Genomic DNA, 21313 nt, shown 5'->3' on the forward strand with positions numbered 1-21313 from the left:
AAAATGTTTAAAGAATCTTTAGGAGACTTGATTTTCTAAGTCACTAAGGGCTAGGTTTTTAAGAATGTTTCAGTAACTAAAGGTGGAGTTAAGCAGCATTGGACATATATATGAAAATCCTCTTTTTAAACCAGCCTGTAGGTGGGGTTATTGCTGATAATGCAACGGGACAGTTGATAACAACCCAAGGCAGCTTTGCAACTTCATAGTTTCCCTTTTATATGTGCTTTATATACAGAATCACAGAATCACAGAATCACAGAATAGTAGGAGTTGGAAGGGACCTCTGTGGGTCATCTAGTCCAACCCCCCTGCCGAAGCAGGGTCACCTACAGCAGGCCGCACAGGACTCCGTCCAGGCGGGTCTTGAATATCTCCAGAGAAGGAGACTCCACAACCTCCCTGGGCAGCCTGTTCCAGTGCTCCGTCACCCTCAGAGGGAAGAAGTTCTTCCTCATGTTCAGACGGAACTTCCTGTGCCTCAGTTTGTGCCCATTGCCCCTTGTCCTGTCACTGGGCACCACTGAAAAGAGCTTGGCCCCATCCTCCTGACACCCACCCTTCAGATATTTGTAGGCATTTATAAGGTCCCCTCGCAGCCTTCTCTTCTTCAGGCTGAACAAGCCCAGTTCCCTCAACCTCTCCTCGTAGGGGAGATGCTCCAGTCCCCTCACCATCCTCGTAGCCCTCCGCTGGACTCTCTCCAGTAGCTCTTCATCTTTCTTGAACTGGGGAGCCCAGAACTGGACACAGTACTCCAGATGAGGCCTCACCAGGGCAGTGTAGAGGGGAAGGAGAACCTCCCTCGTCCTGAAATAAACATAACTGCACTGATTCACACATGGGGATATAAAAATGAGAACAAAAGCAATGGGAAACTGCGTTGTGTACAAATCAATAACATAATAAAAATGTTTTAAAGTTAATAAAAAAGTTTCAAGAAACTTTTCATATAACTTGGCTAATCCTATGCTCTATGTTCAGTACTGTTACCTTTATTCCATGACTTTTTACCTTTTAGCTATGACTGATAACTTCTCTTCAGAATAGAACATCATACTATTCCATCACAACACACTGGAATGTGTGCAGCCCTTAGTTCTAGAGTCCTTCTTTCTACTTCTAGCGTACAAATCACTTTCACTATAAAAGCTAGGACGCTATTTCTATGCAACGCTTTAGAAAAGCAAAGCACAGAAAGGCTGTGGACTCTCAAAAATATTTGTGACACTAGTTGCAATAGCTTTCTCAGTGACTCCTGGTATTATGCACGTGGGCAAAACTACATGTGCGTAGAAATATTTGTATCATTAAACTCAAAATCATTAACCCCTGATTTCCTCTACATCCTAGCATTTGAAGTCAAAACTGAAACAGCTCCCCCATTTTCAAACTGAATAAAGTGGATTAAAAATCACACAAATAAATACAAAATAGAAGAGAAATTTGGCTACAGCTCCCACAGTATATTTGCTTTGGTAATAACATTTGGTCCTGAATCAGAGGAGCAATTTTATCCACTGCTGCTGATGCTGCTGTTTTTCTCAGTTTAGAATGGAATTGTAAAGACAACTAAAGATTAACTGGATGACAGTAACAGAGTTATAAGTATCCGGGTCATGTAAACAAAGAGAGCGGTTTCAAAGTGCTGTCTGTGTGTAATGGCAAATATTCTATTGATTTCTTTGAAGTCAGGCTTTCATCTTAGGTAAAATTCTTATTTTAAAACCAGTTTTTACCAGACTGTTAAAAATAGTGCGTAACTAGAAGTAAAATAATGACTTCAGGCAAAATTAAGACAAGGAACTATTAAGCTAGTTAAAAAAAAAAGATTGTTGGAGAATTGACACATATTTTGATCCATGTATTGAGCAAGACACGAGAAACATCTGTTCCAAAATTCTAATTTATCAGAATTGGATTAAATGATTAGATTGTTTTTGAGAGTTTTTAAATTTTCTTTTTCTCTTAGTTTATATTTCTGTGTTTGGTCTAATACAGATTTCTAAAGTTCAGCTAAATCAAATTATTTGTCGGCAGAAAACCAGAACAATTTGAGAGACCATATCACATAAATATATGTCCAGTAGTGTTTTGAAGGCAGAAAGAGTGAGCCAGATGGTTTCTATCAAATCCCACTCTGTGGTGCAGCAAGGGGTTAGTATGATTTTCTTAGCAGCTTCTTCCATTTTGTACCTTGAAAGGAATTATGTACTGCCTGCTTGTGTTCCTTTATGTGCTGTAATGGACATATTTAGATGTCTGGCTTCAGCTCTTCCTGCAGCAAGTAGCAGATCTGATTTGGAAATGAACTAAAACGTATTGCCTTACATTTTACGTGGCTAGGGTAGGAAAAGATGTCTATCTCTTGCTATAGGGACTGCAGTGTTTATGAATGATTATGAATTTCAAACCATTTAAAACTATTTGCTCCTATGCCAGAGGCACCTAAGTATACATTCAAACTCTGGAATACTGCAGCCACCTTTCTCAGACAGCCACTTTCTGAATTTTACTTAATCTTAAATAATTCAGTTATTAGCTACATCAGGGAATATTTTCACTATTAAAAATGCATTTTACTTTATATTTAGACTGATTAATACGGTTTTCAGCACTGAGAATGTCATTATGATCATTCTATGAGCATTTAATAATAGCTCTTTGTAATATTTGTCAATAATGTATCATTCTAAATTATCCTGAAAGAACACGAAGGCAGTTCTCAGATTCAGTTTGTCCCCAGAATACGGCTCTGCTATTCCTTCTGTCAAGCCTGATTCAGGGACCAGAAAAGCTGCCACAGGAATGACTGAAGATAGCACAATACACAGAAGAAAACAGCTAGACCTTGAGGGCTACGAGGATGGTGAGGGGACTGGAGCATCTCCCCTACGAGGAGAGGTTGAGGGAACTGGGCTTGTTCAGCCTGAAGAAGAGAAGGCTGCGAGGGGACCTTATAAATGCCTACAAATATCTGAAGGGTGGGTGTCAGGAGGATGGGGCCAAACTCTTTTCAGTGGTGCCCAGTGACAGGACAAGGGGCAATGGGCACAAACTGAGGCACAGGAAGTTCCGTCTGAACATGAGGAGGAACTTCTTCCCTCTGAGGGTGACAGAGCACTGGAACAGGCTGCCCAGGGAGGTTGTGGAGTCTCCTTCTCTGGAGATATTCAAGACCCGCCTGGACGGAGTCCTGTGCGGCCTGCTGTAGGTGACCCTGCTTCGGCAGGGGGGTTGGACTAGATGACCCACAGAGGTCCCTTCCAACCCCTACTATTCTGTGATTCTGTGATTCTGTGAGGGGGAATACTTCATATAAAAAATAATAGGTTCTATCTGAGATGTATTTTTGTCCCCTTTAAGTTGAACACACAGTGCCATATTCTATTAATGCCATCTTTTCAGCTGCCTGCAGGCAGCTTATACAGGTGATAAGCCATAATAGCACATGAAATGCACCTGGAATTCGAGTTCTTCAGAACACAATTCAGATAATGAATCATTCAATTTCTTACACAAAGAAAAGGTATGTGAATATGTACTCCTGTTTTCCTTCAAAAAACAGACAAAAAAGTCTTCCACAGAAATTACATGACTAATTTTCTGTCACCTATGGTTACTAATTCTACCTAGGAAAGGGGGAAGGAAATATAATCAGCAATGATGCTGGGGCAAGACACCAGCTCTTTATTACATGGAAACACAAAATAGCATAGTAACAAATATCAAAGAAAAACAAGAATATATGTAAAGACTATTGCATTATGGAAGAATTTGGTGAAACGGGAGGCTCTGGTCCTATGTGGAATTTTCCAAGTTTCAGATAATCAAAAGAGCAGTAGACACTGAAACTCTAAATTTGGGAAGTTTTGAACCACTAAATGGGTGTATCTCATTTTGCTGTGAAAAGGTGAATTAGCAGCATTTTACATTTACTTTTGCTATTTTGAAGTTAGTCTTCAAAGTCTGCAAAGCTTGAAAAGATCATTTATTCTACTTAAACTGGCACAAAAGATTTACATACTAGAAATAGCCTTCATGTGAGCTGTTGGGAAAGTATTTGCTATACAAATTCAGCTCTAAACTATTAAATCATTAATTTTCTTACTGCTTGGAAACAATTAACTTTTGTAAGCAGTTATTCCACCCTTTTTTCCATTTTTAGTATCAGTAAATTATTAATGCTGTAATAAGAGAGTATTTTTTCAGACTGAGGTTTAAGACTTGGATTTTACGTTACACTTTTAATACTAAAAAATAATATTATTTTTCATTGTAACCATATGTTTAACTCCAAGGCAATTTTTATTGGAGGGAAATGTAGTTTCCTGCAAAAATGAGAAATTACTACATGGTGTATAAGAGGCTGATTAAGAAAACATTTATATGAAATGCACAGTGGAGATCAGCAAAGTGAGGGGTTCTAATAAGCTTAATGAGAAATTCACAAGTGAATGGCTCCTTGAGGCAGCATGTTATTCAGTTGTTACTATACAGTATTATTCACAAGTCAGACCTCTAAATTGAAAGGTCCCATAGTATTACAATCTGCTTCAGTGGAAAATGTCATACCCTTTTGGTTTTGAAGATCAGATCAAGAGAAATATTGGTAAGACAGTGGTCCAAAGTGCTAATGTTCAAAAAAGACATACACAGAAGGAGACAAGGCAATTTAGATTCTGAATATCCAATTCTTATTACACTACTACCTATAATGAAGAATGAAGCATTCGATTTATAAGCCTATCTAACTCACCAACAATAATTTCATTGCTGAAATGCTCATTACAGTAATTAGTGGAGATAACCTTTACTGAGTGTTGTAAATTGATAAGCAGTGCTTTACATTTATTCACCTTGAAAAGTAACTAGAAAAGGTATTATGGCTTTTAATATTTCCCACTGCAGATCAAATGTGGTAAGTTTGGAAGTTAAAAGGAAGGTGTATTTCCTAAACATCAATCTGGAAGTTCAAACCAGACTTCTCTTTTCATGCTGTGGTACCAGTAATACATATTCAGAAGATCAGACCACACCTTCAATGATGCATGTGAGACTGTGTAAATACTTTGAACAATGCAGACTTAGAGTGGAACTTGGCTTACTCCTTCCTTTTCTGTCATAAAGGTAAACACCTACAAGTCCAAGTACACATGCAAAGAACAGATCTTGTAAGTAAAATAACAGCATTTTTAAATAGTCATTTTAGTACCCTGTTGTATCTTCTTTCTTCTGTTTTGTTCTCATCTTGCGTTTTTTACACTATGTTCACAGAGTAATCGAGTTAGCAGTTTCTTCCAGAAACTTTGACACGGCTCAAATTCCATAACTAACTTATCTGTCAGCTGTTGAATACCACCAGGACAATGGTTTATTATAAAGTTATTCTGTCTAGCAATGCATGTATTAATCAGTTTGAAGGACTGGCAAACAGTGGAGGAATTTATGGATAACGTAACATCAAGTAAGGAATCTTTAAGATCATTGACAAATTAAAATCCACCGAAGTACAAAAATACTTTGATGGACTTCTGTTTAGCAATTGGTTGACTTTTTTTAACACAGTATGCCTACTGTTTTTTTGCCCAATGAATTGAAAATAGTTATTTAGACATCAGCTACTTATGCTTAATCAAACTTCTTCTGCACACGGACTAAATCTTACAAGCAAATGCTGCTACTTGGGGATGCTTCAACCATATGTTCCATCAAGTCCTTGAGGAATATCTCTCTATCGTTAATCGTGTTTGCACAGACAACTACAATTTTTGGAAATTGGGAATTACACAAGGGACAAAACCAGGAGTTTTGAGTGCTTTGAATATTTGTCCATGACATCCAGATGTCTGGCACCTCACTGAAGTAGCAGCTTCAACTGTTCTACTGAAAACCCTTGACAGATCCATTGTTTATGTGCAGATCATTTTTACAGTCACATTCATATCCAGAGTGTATATATCACAGCTTGTACAGGCACAGAAAATGCACAAATGGAAACAGCACAAAGCCTCCAAATAAAACCTTTTTTAGCCTTTCATATTGGTCTATGCCATAAATAACAACATATTTTATATGTGTTTATGCCATAAATCTAAATTTGGACTATTACAAGGAGAAGGAAATATATGAGAAGTAAAAAAAGAAAGTGATAGTGAATGTCTGTACCAGCTTGTTTTCTGTTACCACAGTTAATTGTTTATTAAAATCACACCCAGAGGCAGAAAATTCCTGGGGTAGAGACAATCTCATCTCTGCTTTGAAAACGATTATAATGGTTGGAGTTGATGATCTTAAAGGTCTTTTCCAACCTAAACAATGCTATGATTCTATGATATACTTGTGTATCTATTTGTACTTATAAAGCTTATGAGCATAAGTACTATGAGGCACCATTTGGGAAACTCTTTCACTCTCTTGCTAAGGAGAAATACAAATGAAAATTCTACATTCTATCAATTGTAATTTAATAACGGGGAAGGGTAAAAAAAGAATTAAATCATATTACAATATCTCTTAAATTAATACCTTTATTTGCAAAAACAATTTTACCATTAGATTTTATATTTGAGACAGAATGAGCACATAAATTGCTCTACTTAAAAATGAACTTTAAGATGCATCCCTTAAAAAATATTATTAAGAATAAAAAAATAACTTAAGCACAAACAAATACTTCACAATATACACACTATTTTTTAAAAAGAGCTAGCAAAGGGTGATGCTTCCTGAAACCAATGACTTACAAAACTATCTAATGAAAATATTCATTCACTTTCAGAAAACATAAACTCCTCTGGAAAAACATTTCAAGTGCAATAAACCAGCTAATGAATGTATTCACTGCACTGGCTCACTCAATGCATGTATGCACTAATAACACCTTGAAATTTTTCCAAAATACTGTATGATTGACCATCATGATTTGTACTTTCTTGCTTTAAGAGGCACAAACATTAACTTTGTAAATCTTGGAACAAAAGGACAAATTGCATTAAATACCATTAAACATTGTCTTGTAAGCAATGACAAGAGCATTTTCCTTGGCCTTGAATCATCTGCAAAGGTCACTTGAATTCATAAATATGCGCTTGAAATTTAATTAATTAGAAACACGTTAGTGAAATTTACAAGTTTCATTTTGTTTTGACTTTCGCTCCATCCAAGTCTTTTCTGCCCCCTCTTTCCCTGTTTGAGATTCCACACACTTTATCTTAAGACAATTCTGCCTAGGAAAAGGTGTTTCACAAACACGTTCCTCAGAAGTGCCTAACTGCCAGTGCCAGCCTCGCTATCCCTAAAAATCAGCAACAGGCTGTTTTTTTCAATGTCAGTACACAGAGAGGCCACAAGAAATAAAGTGCTGTAAGTATCACACAAAATTTGGTAAAGTGTTTAGAATATTTTAAAAATCAGCATTGGATATATTATCTGTTAGTTGTTTTTTTAAAAGGAAATAATAAGAATGTAAAATAATAACTAGCTTCTGGACCTTTGCCTTTGCTATCTTAAAAGAAAAAGCGTTTCTTAAAAAACATACTTTTCTTTTTCTTCTTCTTCCCTTCTTTCCAGCAATTAGAAGGCTCCAGAAGTCTTCTGAGCAGTTTCCACCTTACTCTTAAATATTTTCTTGTAACATACGTACTTGACAGAACAGAAAAATACTGGGATGAAATTGCTGTCGGCCTTGCTAGAAAAATGCAATGGATGCCAAAATTTCTCTTTGAATTAATGTCTGCGGAAACTCTGATCCTAACAAATCGAGGAGCAGTGACATTATGAGATAGATATCAAGGCAATATTGGCCACATATGGAATGTTTGGAAGAAGAGCCAGCTGATGAGGGACTGAACACAAGATGAACTTTAAAACCTTCTGAAATCTTCCTGAACAATCCTATCATCCGACCTACTGGGGCAGTTCTCCAGCATGTGAAAAGATACCTAGATCAGTGGTTCTGCCCTCTCTTCTCTTCCAAAGACCCTCTGGACAGGTTGTTACCACCTGCTGGATCTTCTGTAATGTGCCGCACTTACTGGTTCCCTTACAACTCTCAGAAGCAAAAATTCTGATTGCTCTTTCAGCCTCTTGGCTGCAAAATGATTAAAGACAAAATGCCCTGATTTTGCTAAATCACAAGGCTCTCACTATTTTGCAATAGATAGGATATTGTTATTTGAGGATATTGTAGGCAAACACAAAGAAACTCAGCCTATTCAGCTCCAGCTGCATACAGTTAGAAATTAGTTTAATATAATCCATAAACTGATTGTGTAGCAATAAAACCAAAGAGTTGTTAAAAAAAGAGTCACAGTATTCTTGTGCTGTAAAAGCGAAAAAAGTTAACAAATAAAAAGAAGATGAGAATGTTAATATGAAAATATTAATTAAACCAGAAAATTATACTTAATATCAGATGATTAAAAACAAAACTATCAAATACCAGGAAAGCATTATGTCACATGAGAATGCTCAATTTTGTACCAAAAATGTAGCTAAATGGCAATTTTTCTACAAAATTTGCCAGCCCAAGGTACTGCCCTGTCTTCCAGGCCACAGTCATGGAATAAGGTCAGACATAAAAGTGTCTATTGGTAAACTACTGGGCAACTGTCATTCTAGACCAGAATGCGAGGAAACTCACCTCATTTATTATGTAAATTGTCTCAAAAACTCAATATATATATATATATATTTCACCCACTAAAACTGTTGTGTCAACCTAAATGGTTGTTTTGTTTCTTTGGATTTTTTTTCTACTGGATTTTATCTCAGCTTTCTGTTATTTCATTTGCACCAAGTGGTTTAAAAAGGTTGCTATGTGCATCCATAGTCATCTTCTTCCAAAGAGAAAATACAGCCCATCGCAGCTGATTGTCTTTTAGATACACCAAACAGAATTTCAGCTCTGTAGCAAACTTCTTTCACTACAGGAATTTCAAGCTTCTTTCACTACAGGAATATTAAGGAATTTTAATTTGATACACTGACCATGCAACCATATAAAATTGTTTGGAATTTCATGCTGATTTTATAGAAATTACAGTTGTTTTTAATTTTGTATGCCCATTTTCACGTTTTTTTTTTTCTCTTTTTGATTTAATCTGATTTCTTTCCCAGTTACTTTGTGGTATATTCAAGTCTTCCGTTAAATCTCTTCTGAACTTTTATGTGGATGCTTTAGATAAAGTAACTGAAATACACAGCTGACATTTTCATTTTTAAACTAAGGATATTTAAGACCTTGTTGAAGTTTGGCCTTCTGAACGTCTTACCATCAGCATCCTATCAATTTAAGCATGTCTTTAAAGTAATTTTGAAGTTATTAGAGTACTAAAAGAGTGTTTAAATGAAACAATCTACTTATCAGAATTTTCTCGTTCCCATCCTAGCTTGGTGACTTTTTCCTTTTCATGAATAGGGATTGAAAGAATTAGAGCTTTTTACTTCAAAAGGAAGCACATAAGAATGGACTTGCTGAAATAAGACAAAGAATGATATACTATTATACTGAGAAGAGGTTTTCTTTAGTAGAATTTCTGACTTTAGATTTTAGTTCTTTATCTTTTCTCTGCAGTATCTGGTGCTACGTAAACTAACACTTAGAAACTGGCACAGACCAATCTCACACACGTGCCTGTTCAGCATTTTCACTATCTCTATGTGGGTTTTTTTCTGAAAAGATTTTAGCTTACTATACCTCTCCTGCCTCACTGAAGGAACTACCTTAGGGATAAAATTCTGGCTCTACTGAGTTAGCTGAAATCTTCCTTTTCACTTCAATGAAGGTAGAATTTTTGCCTTCATGTATAAAATGGCCTATAAACATAACACAACATAGTAGGTTTACTTCTATTACCATTTTCTATGGACATAGAGATTTATCTCCTTCCAGTCAATCAGCTAACAACAATAGCATGAAGACTGAAGCTCAGATACACTTAGGTTCATAGTAAAGAAACAACAAAACTCAATGAAACTAGATTTTAATTCAGTTCATGTCTTAAAGGCAGTCAAAAATAGTATGCTACAAAAGACACTCTTTAGCTTTGTTGAGTTTTGCTGAACTCCGGTTGCCATCCTTATAAAGCTAATCTTTAGAGTTTACTACTGTTTTGGTGTTGATTTTGATACTGTCAATTACTCAGAATCAAAGCTCTCATTTATAGAAAAATGAGATTATTGGGTTATTTTCTAGCACACTAAATGTTGCTCCTGGCTAGTCTTATTAAAGACATTGCAATGATGCAGAATTTCAAAATGAAAAAGAAGAGAAAAAAAGAAGAGGTTTGTTTTTTTTTTTAAAGACAAAGTAACTAACAAGATCATATTCTCAGACTTGGTTGATCGTAACAGTCACAACTGTACAACAAACCATATACACTAAGAGCATAAGGATAACTATATCAGCTCAGATTCAGATTTCATTTAGCCCAACATCCTGTTGGGAAGAATCGCCAGTAGCAGACGATTACAGAAAGTATAGATGAAACAGGAAATACCTGCAGTTCGCCACAATTCCGGTTGAACAGTTTTATTACCTCTTGACACTTGCTGATGGATTAGGCTCCTAACTGCAACAACACATCGTAGTGTCTAGTTACCGTGATGTAATACCTCTTACAGTGACTGAGTACCAGGAAAACATACAAAATAAAGACAGACCAATATGACTATAATGTAATACATTGTGATATCTTGACTTAATAGAGATACTGAATGGAAATGAAACAAAGAGGGAAAAATAAAATTTACTTTCTCTATTTTATGGATTTATTATTTTATTCTTTGGTATATCCTTCAGGAATTTCCCGCTTTGGTGCTATAATTATGATATAACATAAAAGCTCATTTTTATGTTTAAATATGTTACAAAACTACTATTGGAAGAGACAGTGATCCACATGTCACATAAACAGATCACATAATGAGCTATTATCCACATGTCTCTTTAATCTCAAAGTTTGTGTTGAGTGTTTATATATCAAGCTGAGTATTAAAAAAATAGAAAAGTAGTTTAGATGTTTTCACAGTGAGATTATGTTGTTTATAAGTGTTAAAGATTCCATTAACCAGTTCATCAAAGAACTTCTGCTCTAAGAATCATGCAGTACGTAACAGGTGTGCAGGAAAAAGCTGGTTATAAACCTTGTATGTTCAGAAGCACCTTGTAGAACAGTTAAAGTACTGAAATCTCTGTCTGTATTAAACGGAATATTACTCAAAATCCTTCTTCCTGGTCTGTGAGAGACTTCTGATATTGGATACTAAATTTAAAGATGTGATACAACTGCAATGCTGACACTGATACACTGATAAACTAATAAACTTCCACTGTATGACTTCTCAGTCTTAATAGTCTATTTCCATAGATTCTGCACATAAAGGAAGAAATTTTAAATTCATGTATGTAGATGACATTTTGTAATTAACAAAACAAGTGAGTTCCATACAAAAGATTATATAGTAAAAGATCATAAATCAAATTTTCAGCTAAAATCAGATATCACAGTTCTAACTACACAGCAAACTGGGAGAAGTAAGACATTACTAAAAATCGTGTTTCTATTTCCAATATAATTTATTTAATTTAAAGAAAAAATACGCAATGAATTGCAGCAATACCACATTTCTGAAATGAACAGAAGACTATTGAGGCACAGCCTCCAGAAGAAAAGGGACCTTACAGTATGCTGTCTTATTGCTTAAGGAACACCTTAAAATAGAGAGAACTCCTCAGTGATGGTTCACTGGCACATCAGATACAAAAGTGCATGCGAGCTGCTGCCTCAGAGACCTACATCACATAAATGCTTTGCTGAAAAGGGAAAAGTTCATGCTTTGTTTCTCTTTTGGGGATTCATTAAGACACATCAGAACAGATGAGACATGATTCAGAATTGACAACAGAAAAACGAGCACATGCAGTTTAAGATAGGCCATTTAATTCTGAGATAGACATGTTCTGAGCAAAGAGTCAAGAACACACAAGCTCTATTTCCACTGAACTCTCTATGCTCTTTTTTATTTCTCTTTAACATTGCTAATATTATAACAGTTTTAATGTGACATAGTTATTGGAGAGTTCATATGGTGTTCACTCACTAAACTTCATGGACAGATGCACAGAGTACGTTTAGAAGTGTGCCATTCAAAGACCTACAACTTTCTTTGGATTTCATCTCAGCTCTGAGTCAGGGTGTCAAATGTTATTTACGTGAAAGGTAGCCCTAATTCTAGGGGTACATAACAGCTTCAAATTGTGAAAAGCACATAGCAATATAGCAAATAGTACTGAATATGCATAACAATTTAAGAATCTCAAATTAACTATCTTTAACTAAAAGCATTGCTTTTTAGGCAGAATGGGATTTTAACAAATAAGATGAAAAGCCACATAAAGATCTGAATACAATAAATCTATCACACACACAGTGCCCTTGTAAATGATAAGTAGAATATAACTTTGATAGATAACTTTTTATTTTGCCATTCAGATTTGCTATATAGGAGGCTTATAAAATATTTTCACATTCCCAATTTCTATCCTACACCAAATTCTATATGGATAGTGTAAAGTTCCCACATGAATAACATTTATGTCTCAACTGAGAATAAAGTAGAAAAACAGTGCCCAAAATCAAAATAAAATAACTGCTACAAGTTAATATGAATGTCACCATCTACATCAGGGAAAAAAAAAAAGCTAAAAGTAATGTAAAAAATCTAATAATAATATTGTCTTGGACAAAAGATTTTGGCATTTCCTTTTTAAAATTAGTAGTATTTCTTACAACTGTAACTTCAGCCAACATCAGATTACTCATAGAAATCTCAATTCCTACTGGTATGACTTGTTTTAAAAAGTCATTTTGAATCTTTCATTTTTTTAATTCTGTATAAACAGAAAAGTCAAACATAGATCTTTTTAAAAAACTCTCCTTGAGTTAATGGCCAGCACAGGGAAAAGAACAAATGGATATAAGCTGTCGCTGAAAAAATGCAGATTGCAAATTACTACAGTCTCTAGCCATTAAAATAAATCAAACTCTGGAACAGCCTTCAGCGGAAGCACTGGGGCAAAGAAATAACAACTCCAATTTACTATTGGCAAAGTTTATGAAAAGAGAATTATCTGATGCAATTCCCAAGCTAGCAGAGCACTGGACTTGATGACCCAGAGATCCCTTCCACTCTTTGTTTGGCTAGATGCAGATGTTCATCTGTTTTTCAGCCTCACTGTGGTTTTTCTAAAGCGAAATTTAAATGAAAGTTAAAATAATTTTTGTAAGTTTCAGTTAGAAATTGCCCTTTGTAAGAACTGTTGTTAGGCCTGCAGCAGAGTGGAACTTGTCAAAGAATGCTGAAAGCTTTACTTCAAGTTGGCTTCGCATTATAGAGGAGTACAGAAGTGTTCAGAGATGAATGCCCAGCAGGGCACACACCATGAGAAGAGGCAGCTGATCTACTGGTAGGGGAAACAGCAAGAAAAAAGGAAGCAAAACCAGGCTAGGATTGATACATCAGTAATATCAAGGAAGAAAGCAAAACGAAACAGTAAAGAAAGCAAAGGACATCAGGATATTAAAAAGTATAGGGAAGGAGAAATATCATCGGTATTTCATGCCTTTCTAAAAAAACTAATTAATGAAAAATTATTACCACGTGTAGTGGCTGTGAAGAGTCAATACAAACTTGAAAGAGAAAAAAAGGAAATGTTTTGTTCAAGAGGAAGGTCATCTTTCAAGTGACACTAACACAAGCCTCTCTCACCCTCCTTCACTTCTCTCCCCCATGCTTAGCTATTGCAATTTGCCTGGAGTTGGCTGGCTTTGAAAGACCCCATTTTGGAGAACGAGTCACAGTACAGATGCTACTGCACATAGTTCTGTAAGTGACTCAGTGACGGCTCAAACTCAGAAGCAGAACTCTAAACTATTGCTTAAAACAACAACAATAATATTTAAACTTGAAAACAACCTGGTATTCTTTAACAACTTGAACCATCCTTCTGCTTTACTCGGGGTTTTTTTTTGATTAACATAAGAATATTTTCAGTGTTGCACGTATCTAAATGTATTGTAGTGACTTCAGAAAGCTATTGCAGATATACATCAGAGAGATGAAAATAAGTCATTTACAGAAGACAACTCTAAATGTTTTCTGATTTTGAATAAATAAGTTCTTACAGCAGCTTTTAATGATTTTCAAATACATGTATCTTTACAGCTTCAATCAGTCATAAAAGCATACAAAGGTCAAGTAAATACTTTATCTTATTTAAGACACTGTGGTCTGTTTTCTGTCACTCGCAAGTTCAAAGGTTTACAGTCTTTCAAGGAGATGATACTGCTACACAAGTCTTCAAAATAAAGGCTTTACACAAATTCTGTGAACCTTGATGGCTACATATATAATTCTTTTAAATGAAACCCAGAGTCTGACAAATTCCACAATATGCAGATTCTTTGAAAATGGAAAAACTACTTATACAAACATCACAAATTCAGTATATACTTCAATATTATCACCATACAATTTTTAAAGCGGCGGTGTGCAGACAAGATCACATACAGACGATTTTTAAAGTCTAGCCCTTTCCTCACATGAATAAATACATCATTTTTCTGTTTTCTAACAATGATTGCTGCAGATTTCCAAAAAGCACAGAAATACTACAGAAAATTAGTTTAACTAAATCTTCTAAGTTGACTGGAGAACAAACAACCATTTTACAGCCCTTACTGTGTGTCTTTGCAGGTATTCTAGAAATCCGAACAGTGGCAGTTGGAATAGTGGCAATCAAAGGAGTGGAAAGTGAATACTTTCTGGCAATGAACAAGTCAGGAAGACTCTATGGAAAGGTATGGATACAAACTTCTCTTGTGTGTACAATCATAACACACAATCTTAAAGATATGTATTTTTACCTGTAGCATCTGTATAGTTTGCATACAATAGATTACTACCAAATTAAAATCCTGTACTTATCCCATACATCCCATACTAGACTTCTATGTCCATTTAATAAATTCAGTGATTAGAGCTTATATACTTTTAAAAATGTGGAATACTAAAGGGGCCCAGACGAAGCTAATATATTCAATACTCAGATTTCAGAAGTCCAATTTATTTATTTAAAATATTAATAACATGTGGGGTTTATAATGTATATTCTTCTCCCATCTTCCGTAATCCAAGTATTAAAAAAAAACATTTGTACTTATTTTACTCTATTTTATTATTTACTCTCAACAGAAAGTATGCAATGAGGACTGCAACTTCATAGAACTGATTGAAGAAAACCATTATAATACATATGCTTCTGCAAAATGGACACACAAAGGAAAGGAGATGTTTGTTACCTTAAACCACAAAGGGGTCCCCATGAAAGGTAAAAAAACAAAGAAAGAACATAGAGCATCCCACTTTCTTCCTCTGGCAATATCCTAATCACAAATGATCTATAAAGAACTAGTTCCAGCAGGAAGATTATTTTTAAGAAGACTATTTGACAAGATACCAAGAGAGGCTGGAATACTACTGAGAAACTGAACAAGCTGGACTTGCGCATTTATGTTTATTTTTGAGAGACTACATAAAAAGATTTGAAAATATACACAAAGCCAGATTTACTAACTAAAAGTTGTAAAAAATTCTAAAGAGTTGTACAATCATTATCTTAGTCATTGTAACTGGGTAGTTTCTTAAATTAATTTACCCTGAAGAATAAGTCATGACTTGATTATCTGATAATATTTTATTTAAAAAAACCTATCTGCTTCTTAAATATGGCTGCTATAATAATAATAAGCAGATGATAATGTTGTGTAAAATATGTCAGACTTTAAGGCTGCTGGAATGAGTTGTCAGATTATCAAGTCAACAGTAAATGTGGAGGCTGAGCAGTATTTTAAATACTTCCCCCAAGAAACCGATATCCTAAACATAAACTATATGACCAGAAAAAAAATATATAATCTTGTAAATGTTTATTGTTGTATTCAGATAAAAGAATTAGTTTGGAAAAATTAAGTTTACTCTACTACAAAATGTTCCTATCTATTAATGAAACAAATACCTAATGCTGCTCTAAAAGATATTTCAAATAGTGTATGTAAAATAAGAGTAGGAATAAATAATGTACTTCATCTCACTTTTCACAAATTAACATTTTATATAACGATGAAGCAAAAATTCAGACTTATTAAGGTTTTTTATGTAACATATCCTATCTTTTGTATAATTCCTGTTAGGGCATGTAGCTTTCAATATTGTTTTTCCATCCTTATACATGCTTTTTCTGTTGTTACAGCATTAAACTTTATTTTAAGTTGTATTTGAACTTTATTGTTCTAAGTTATTTAAATGTTATTTATAAAAAAAAATACTTACTAAGCTGCATCTGTTTCATATGCTTTTAATTCTAAAGGAATAACAAAATGGCCTGGTTGAGATGCATGAATTTTTTTCTGTCACCAGACACAGAGATTAGTACGCAACCCTCTGGCCAACGTACATTGGATGGCAGACAAAAATGACAGCCTGCAGCAAATCACACAATGGATATCTCAAAAGAAACAATGCAAAAATGTAAAAAAGTATTTGCCACATACTCTTGCTAATTGAATTCAACAGTGTGCTCAGAGTTACACCAGGCGAAAGAAGGGTACAGTTCCAGCAGGTACTGGAATTAATCCTCAGATGCTAGAACCTATACTTAAAGATACAGAAATATGCAAGAGCCCATATGACTAGTTTGAAAATTCAGCCAAAATCAGTGTGACCTGAAGAAGAAAAGACATCTTAATTTTCTAGCTATTAAAGTGTTCAGCTAAGCCCTACATGACTAATGCATTATATCATTTCTGTCTGTTCAGCTGGCCTACGAGTTTTCCTGGTATTGTGATAATTGCACTTAGAGAAAGATCACAAAAAATTAGCTAAAACAGCTGCTAGATGACTGGGATGGAGTCAAGTTAATTACTAATGTCTTAAATGCTCTGCTTTTCATTACAAGTCTAGAGTCAACCATTTTTTCCTACATGAGACACCTTCTTTATAACAGCACTCTCAGAAAACGGCAACAATTCTCTTTAATAAATATTTCTTTTTTTAAAAAATACCTGTTTAACAAATACTATAATTTGGAAATCTTTTATGATTTTTGACTTGCTAATATCAAACATCAAAGTCACGATATTACCATCGTTATTAGGTAAGCCAAGGCTGCTTTACATTTTACAGCAGTCATATCTGAAATGCATCCTGTGAGTGAATGGTTCACAAAAAGACACCTGAGTGCAAATGATACAATCCTTCAGGAGCACAGTCATATGGACTTCTGTGTTGCGATACCTTTCTTATGCTGACTTAGCAGAGTAGGGGCTATATTTGAGAAAAATCAATATTTTGACTGTCTTTTATGCTTTCTCTTTCATTTCTTCTGGCATTTTAATAGTCAAACAGACTTAAAGGTTAGAACATACCCTGGGTTGTTCTCTTCCTGGACATAATGGAAAAGGTGAACAGAAAAGCAATTTCACATCAACCTGAGCAATTTTCAGAGTATCTATAACTTAGAAAATCTCCTCTGAAAGAAAATCTACTTCTTTTCAGACATCTCAAAAAAAATCAGTTTAGTGTTAGGAGGAGTGTGGCTAGTAGGTCGAGGGAGGTTCTCCTCCCCCTCTACTCTGCCCTAGTGAGGCCCCATCTGGAGTACTGTGTCCAGTTCTGGGCTCTCCACTTCAAGAAAGATGAGGAGCTACTGGAGAGAGTCCAGTGGAGGGCTAGGAGGATGATGAGGGGACTCGAGCATCTCTCCTACGAGGAGAGGCTGAGGAAGCTGGGCTTGTTCAGCCTGAAGAAGAGAAGGCTGCGAGGGGACCTAATAAATGCTTATCAATATCTTAAGGATGGATGTCAGGAGGATGGGGCCAAACTCTTTTCAGTGGTGCCCAGCGACAGGACAAGGGGCAACGGGCACAAACTGAAGCATAGGAAGTTCCAGCTGAACAGGAGGAAGAACTTCTTCCCTCTGAGGGTGACAGAGCACTGGAACAGGCTGCACAGGGAGGTTGTGGAGTCTCCTTCTCTGGAGATATTCAAGACCCACCTGGACAAGGTCCTGTGCAGCCTGCTGTAGGTGACCCTGCTTCGGCAGGGGGGTTGGACTAGATGACCCACAGAGGTCCCTTCCAACTCCTACTATTCTGTGATTCTGTGAAATTTATAGTGATGATCTACAGTAGCAAATTATTAAAAGATAAGGATTTAAAAAAAAAATCTATTCATTTTTAACAGGTATTATTCAAATAGATGTCATAAATCTTCACAAAAGCATTTTATATCAATTACGTCACAATCCAATCTTACCATCAATCATGCAATATACCATGTGGGAGGAAAACAGATTCATATGAAAAGAAATAGATATACCTGTCTGGATATGGCTCATTACTAACCTTTACAATACTAAAGGTTCCAGAAAATCGAAACAAATTGGACTATAAAAGCCACTCTCAATTCTAATTTCTTTGCTTGTCTTTCAGATGCATTGGCTTTCCTCTAGCTTTTTTCTTTTTTTACCATAGATATTAGAAAGTGTAAATAGACTGTGGTTTAGAACTGACTATAAGCTCCTGTGGTTTAAATAGCTGTTCTATTTAGCCACCTTCAGTAACCATTCACATTTTCCAGAAACTGCTCCATTATACATGTTCTTTAAATTTAATTAACAACGTTCTTGTTACTTATTTATCTTTTGTATTAGTGCTGATAAATACTCTGTAACACAGAAATGAGCTAATCTCATCTGGGGAGTCTCGTAGAAGTTGCAGAATCTCCATTCTTGGAGGTTTTGAAGACCTGACTGGACAAAGCGCTAAGCATAGTGTGAAATCAGTGTGGGCCCTACTTTAAGCAGGAGATTGGACAAGAGACCTGCAGCACCCTTCCAATCCAAATGAGTCTATGATTCCATATGAAAGTTTTTTTTTTTGAATAGCCATTTAGAGTGCAGTTCAACCTCTTTCAACAACTACACAAAACACATTTTTCATGTTAGAGGGATAATTGCATATTTGTCTCTTAGTTTATCTATAATAACTAGTATGTCATTAAAGGTACACAAAGTGACGTAAATACATTCCATAATGCAATAAAAAAAGACAGTTGGACAATGTCCATGACCTTTAAAAGACAGGATATGGTACAATATGGTCTCACTTATAGTTCTGTTGCAAGTACTTTAAAACACCACTGTGCATAGTATCTGTAATAACTAGATTACTAAATGACTAATCGATTGAGTAATTATTAAAATACACTTGCCTGTGTTTTAAATTCTGTTTTGAAGAAAAGATGTATATTATTTTTGAATGAGCTGAAGCAAAATGTAAGTCAATGCTAAATCAATAAAGTAATAAGAGAACAACAGCACTACACTGCACTCAACAACCAGTATCCAAGTAGTCTAAGTACTTCATAAGTGTATGCAATCTAACCCCTCAACACTAACTTTTCAAAAAACATAGTAATTTCATAATACTAACATATGTACAAAATGAAAGTGACAGGTTAAATGATTTTCCCCGAATTAGGGAAACAGTCATCATCAGATTTGAGATCCATACTCAGAACTAGTATGATACTTTCTTTAAACTAATAGCCAAAAAAAAAAAAAAAAATTCGACTGTTTACATCACTGGATGGGTTTGAAACCATAACATTTAAATCACATGTTTACTTAAAACAGGTGAGAAGGTGAATTTATTAGCAGAAAAAAGCGCTAACTTCTCTGTGCTGTTAGAATAATTTTGAAGATTAGGATTGTCTTTTAAGCAGAAACTAAGATGGGAAAATTTTCAAGGAGTTGCATGAGGTTTTTAACACGACATTTATATTAACTTTAATGATATTCACACAGCAAAATTTCTAAAAAAGCTTTTTAACACCATACATTTAAATTCATAGTCTTACATAAAATACAACTGGAGAAATTAATTATAAAAATTAGCAAAAGAAAAATAACATTAATATAGTGTTAAACTACTAAGTGTTAAAACTTGAATTCTGTAAATAACTTCACAATACCTGGCTGAGGAAAGCTAGCTTGTAAATCTCAAGCATTCCAGACAATGAAATTCTATAACTGGTTACATTCCAGACCTAAACAGGGAGATTTTCATCAATTCTGTTTGGAAGGCAGATCCTAGCTTACCAAGATTGGTTGTTTCATTAAGAAAACTATTTTACTTAGAGGCCTGGCAATTTAAAAGATTGACACAGAGGGGGGGGGGAAAAAAAGAACTCGTTTCAGAGGAAATTACTTCCTCATGAGAATAAACTATTTTCCTTCAGTGCTAACCAGAAAAGCAGAGGAATTTGAATGAAGAGGCATAAACTTGTCACACAAAGGTTACGGTGTTTTCAGACTGAAGTCAACTATCAAATAAGAATCCTTACTTTTAAGATCATCTCTAAAACAGTGTTTCAGCAAAGATGGTTAAAGATCTGAACACTGAGCGTTCTTCAATGAAGTACAGATCTTAAAGGAAACCAGGTACCTAAAAGGTGGATACTGGCACCTAGTAAGAACTACAAGGTGCCAGTTTTAGGCTGCCAAAGCTCAATGGATTTCAATAGGAAGTAGCTATCTAGTGTGCTCAGCTACATTATGAAAGTAGGTATTTGCCTTACCTAGTACCCAGATAGCTTTGTGAAACTCATTACTAGTTTACTTCACATATATCAATAGCTTCCCCGTCTTTGAGGAGTTAGGCTGGTTGAATTTTAAGCACTCAGTCCTCTGCTGACTAAGCTCCTTCTGGAGCTAATACAGTCTGTGAAATTAGGAAGCATTTGTGTTACTTGAATGTTCAGAATTTTGTAAGACTAAAACACAAAAAAATCTTTTTCTAGCTTTGCAAAGTAAACACCGAAAACAGATCATTCTACAGACTAGTCTTCATTGGCTTGCACCTCTGTTTTCTGACCATGTGCCAACAACGGACTGACATATCTATGGTGAGATGTTAACTGAACAACTCAGGCAAATCTTTATGTAATGTCTTATTTATACTTTTCTGGTTTTATACAGCAGCAGAGGCACTACTTCTAGCCTATAGCCCTCTTCCCAAGGGGAGGAACCCAAGCCAAAGATATTTCATTGTGCTACCTTTGTCTAAAAGAATCCGTTTCACTTTATTCAGAGAGTCACAGAATAGTTGAGGTTGGAAGGAACCTGGTCCAACCCCCCTGCTCAAGCAGGGCCACCTGGAGCCAGTTGCCCAAGATGATGTACAGATGT

The 21313-nt window shown here is 35.4% G+C and overlaps 1 protein-coding gene across 5 annotated transcripts in view; it reads left to right on the top strand.

The window, feature by feature from the left end:
• The window catches only part of FGF7 (fibroblast growth factor 7), a 31335-nt gene extending 15020 nt beyond the window's left edge, over positions 1 to 16315 (top strand). For 4 of the 5 annotated variants that reach the window (XM_075432232.1, XM_009940256.2, XM_009940255.2 and 1 more), the window contains exons 3-4: positions 14761 to 14864; positions 15259 to 16314. In XM_075432232.1, coding sequence (XP_075288347.1) covers positions 14761 to 14864; positions 15259 to 15453 — 299 coding nt within the window. In that variant the 3' untranslated portion in view covers positions 15454 to 16314. Of the gene's footprint in view, positions 1 to 14760; positions 14865 to 15258 lie in introns of all 5 variants that reach the window. The other variant, XM_075432229.1, reaches the window with a different exon arrangement.
• Positions 16316 to 21313: the final 4998 nt, after the last annotated feature.

This window comes from Opisthocomus hoazin, chromosome 10, assembly GCF_030867145.1.
Source record: "Opisthocomus hoazin isolate bOpiHoa1 chromosome 10, bOpiHoa1.hap1, whole genome shotgun sequence".
NCBI lineage: Eukaryota > Metazoa > Chordata > Aves > Opisthocomiformes > Opisthocomidae > Opisthocomus > Opisthocomus hoazin.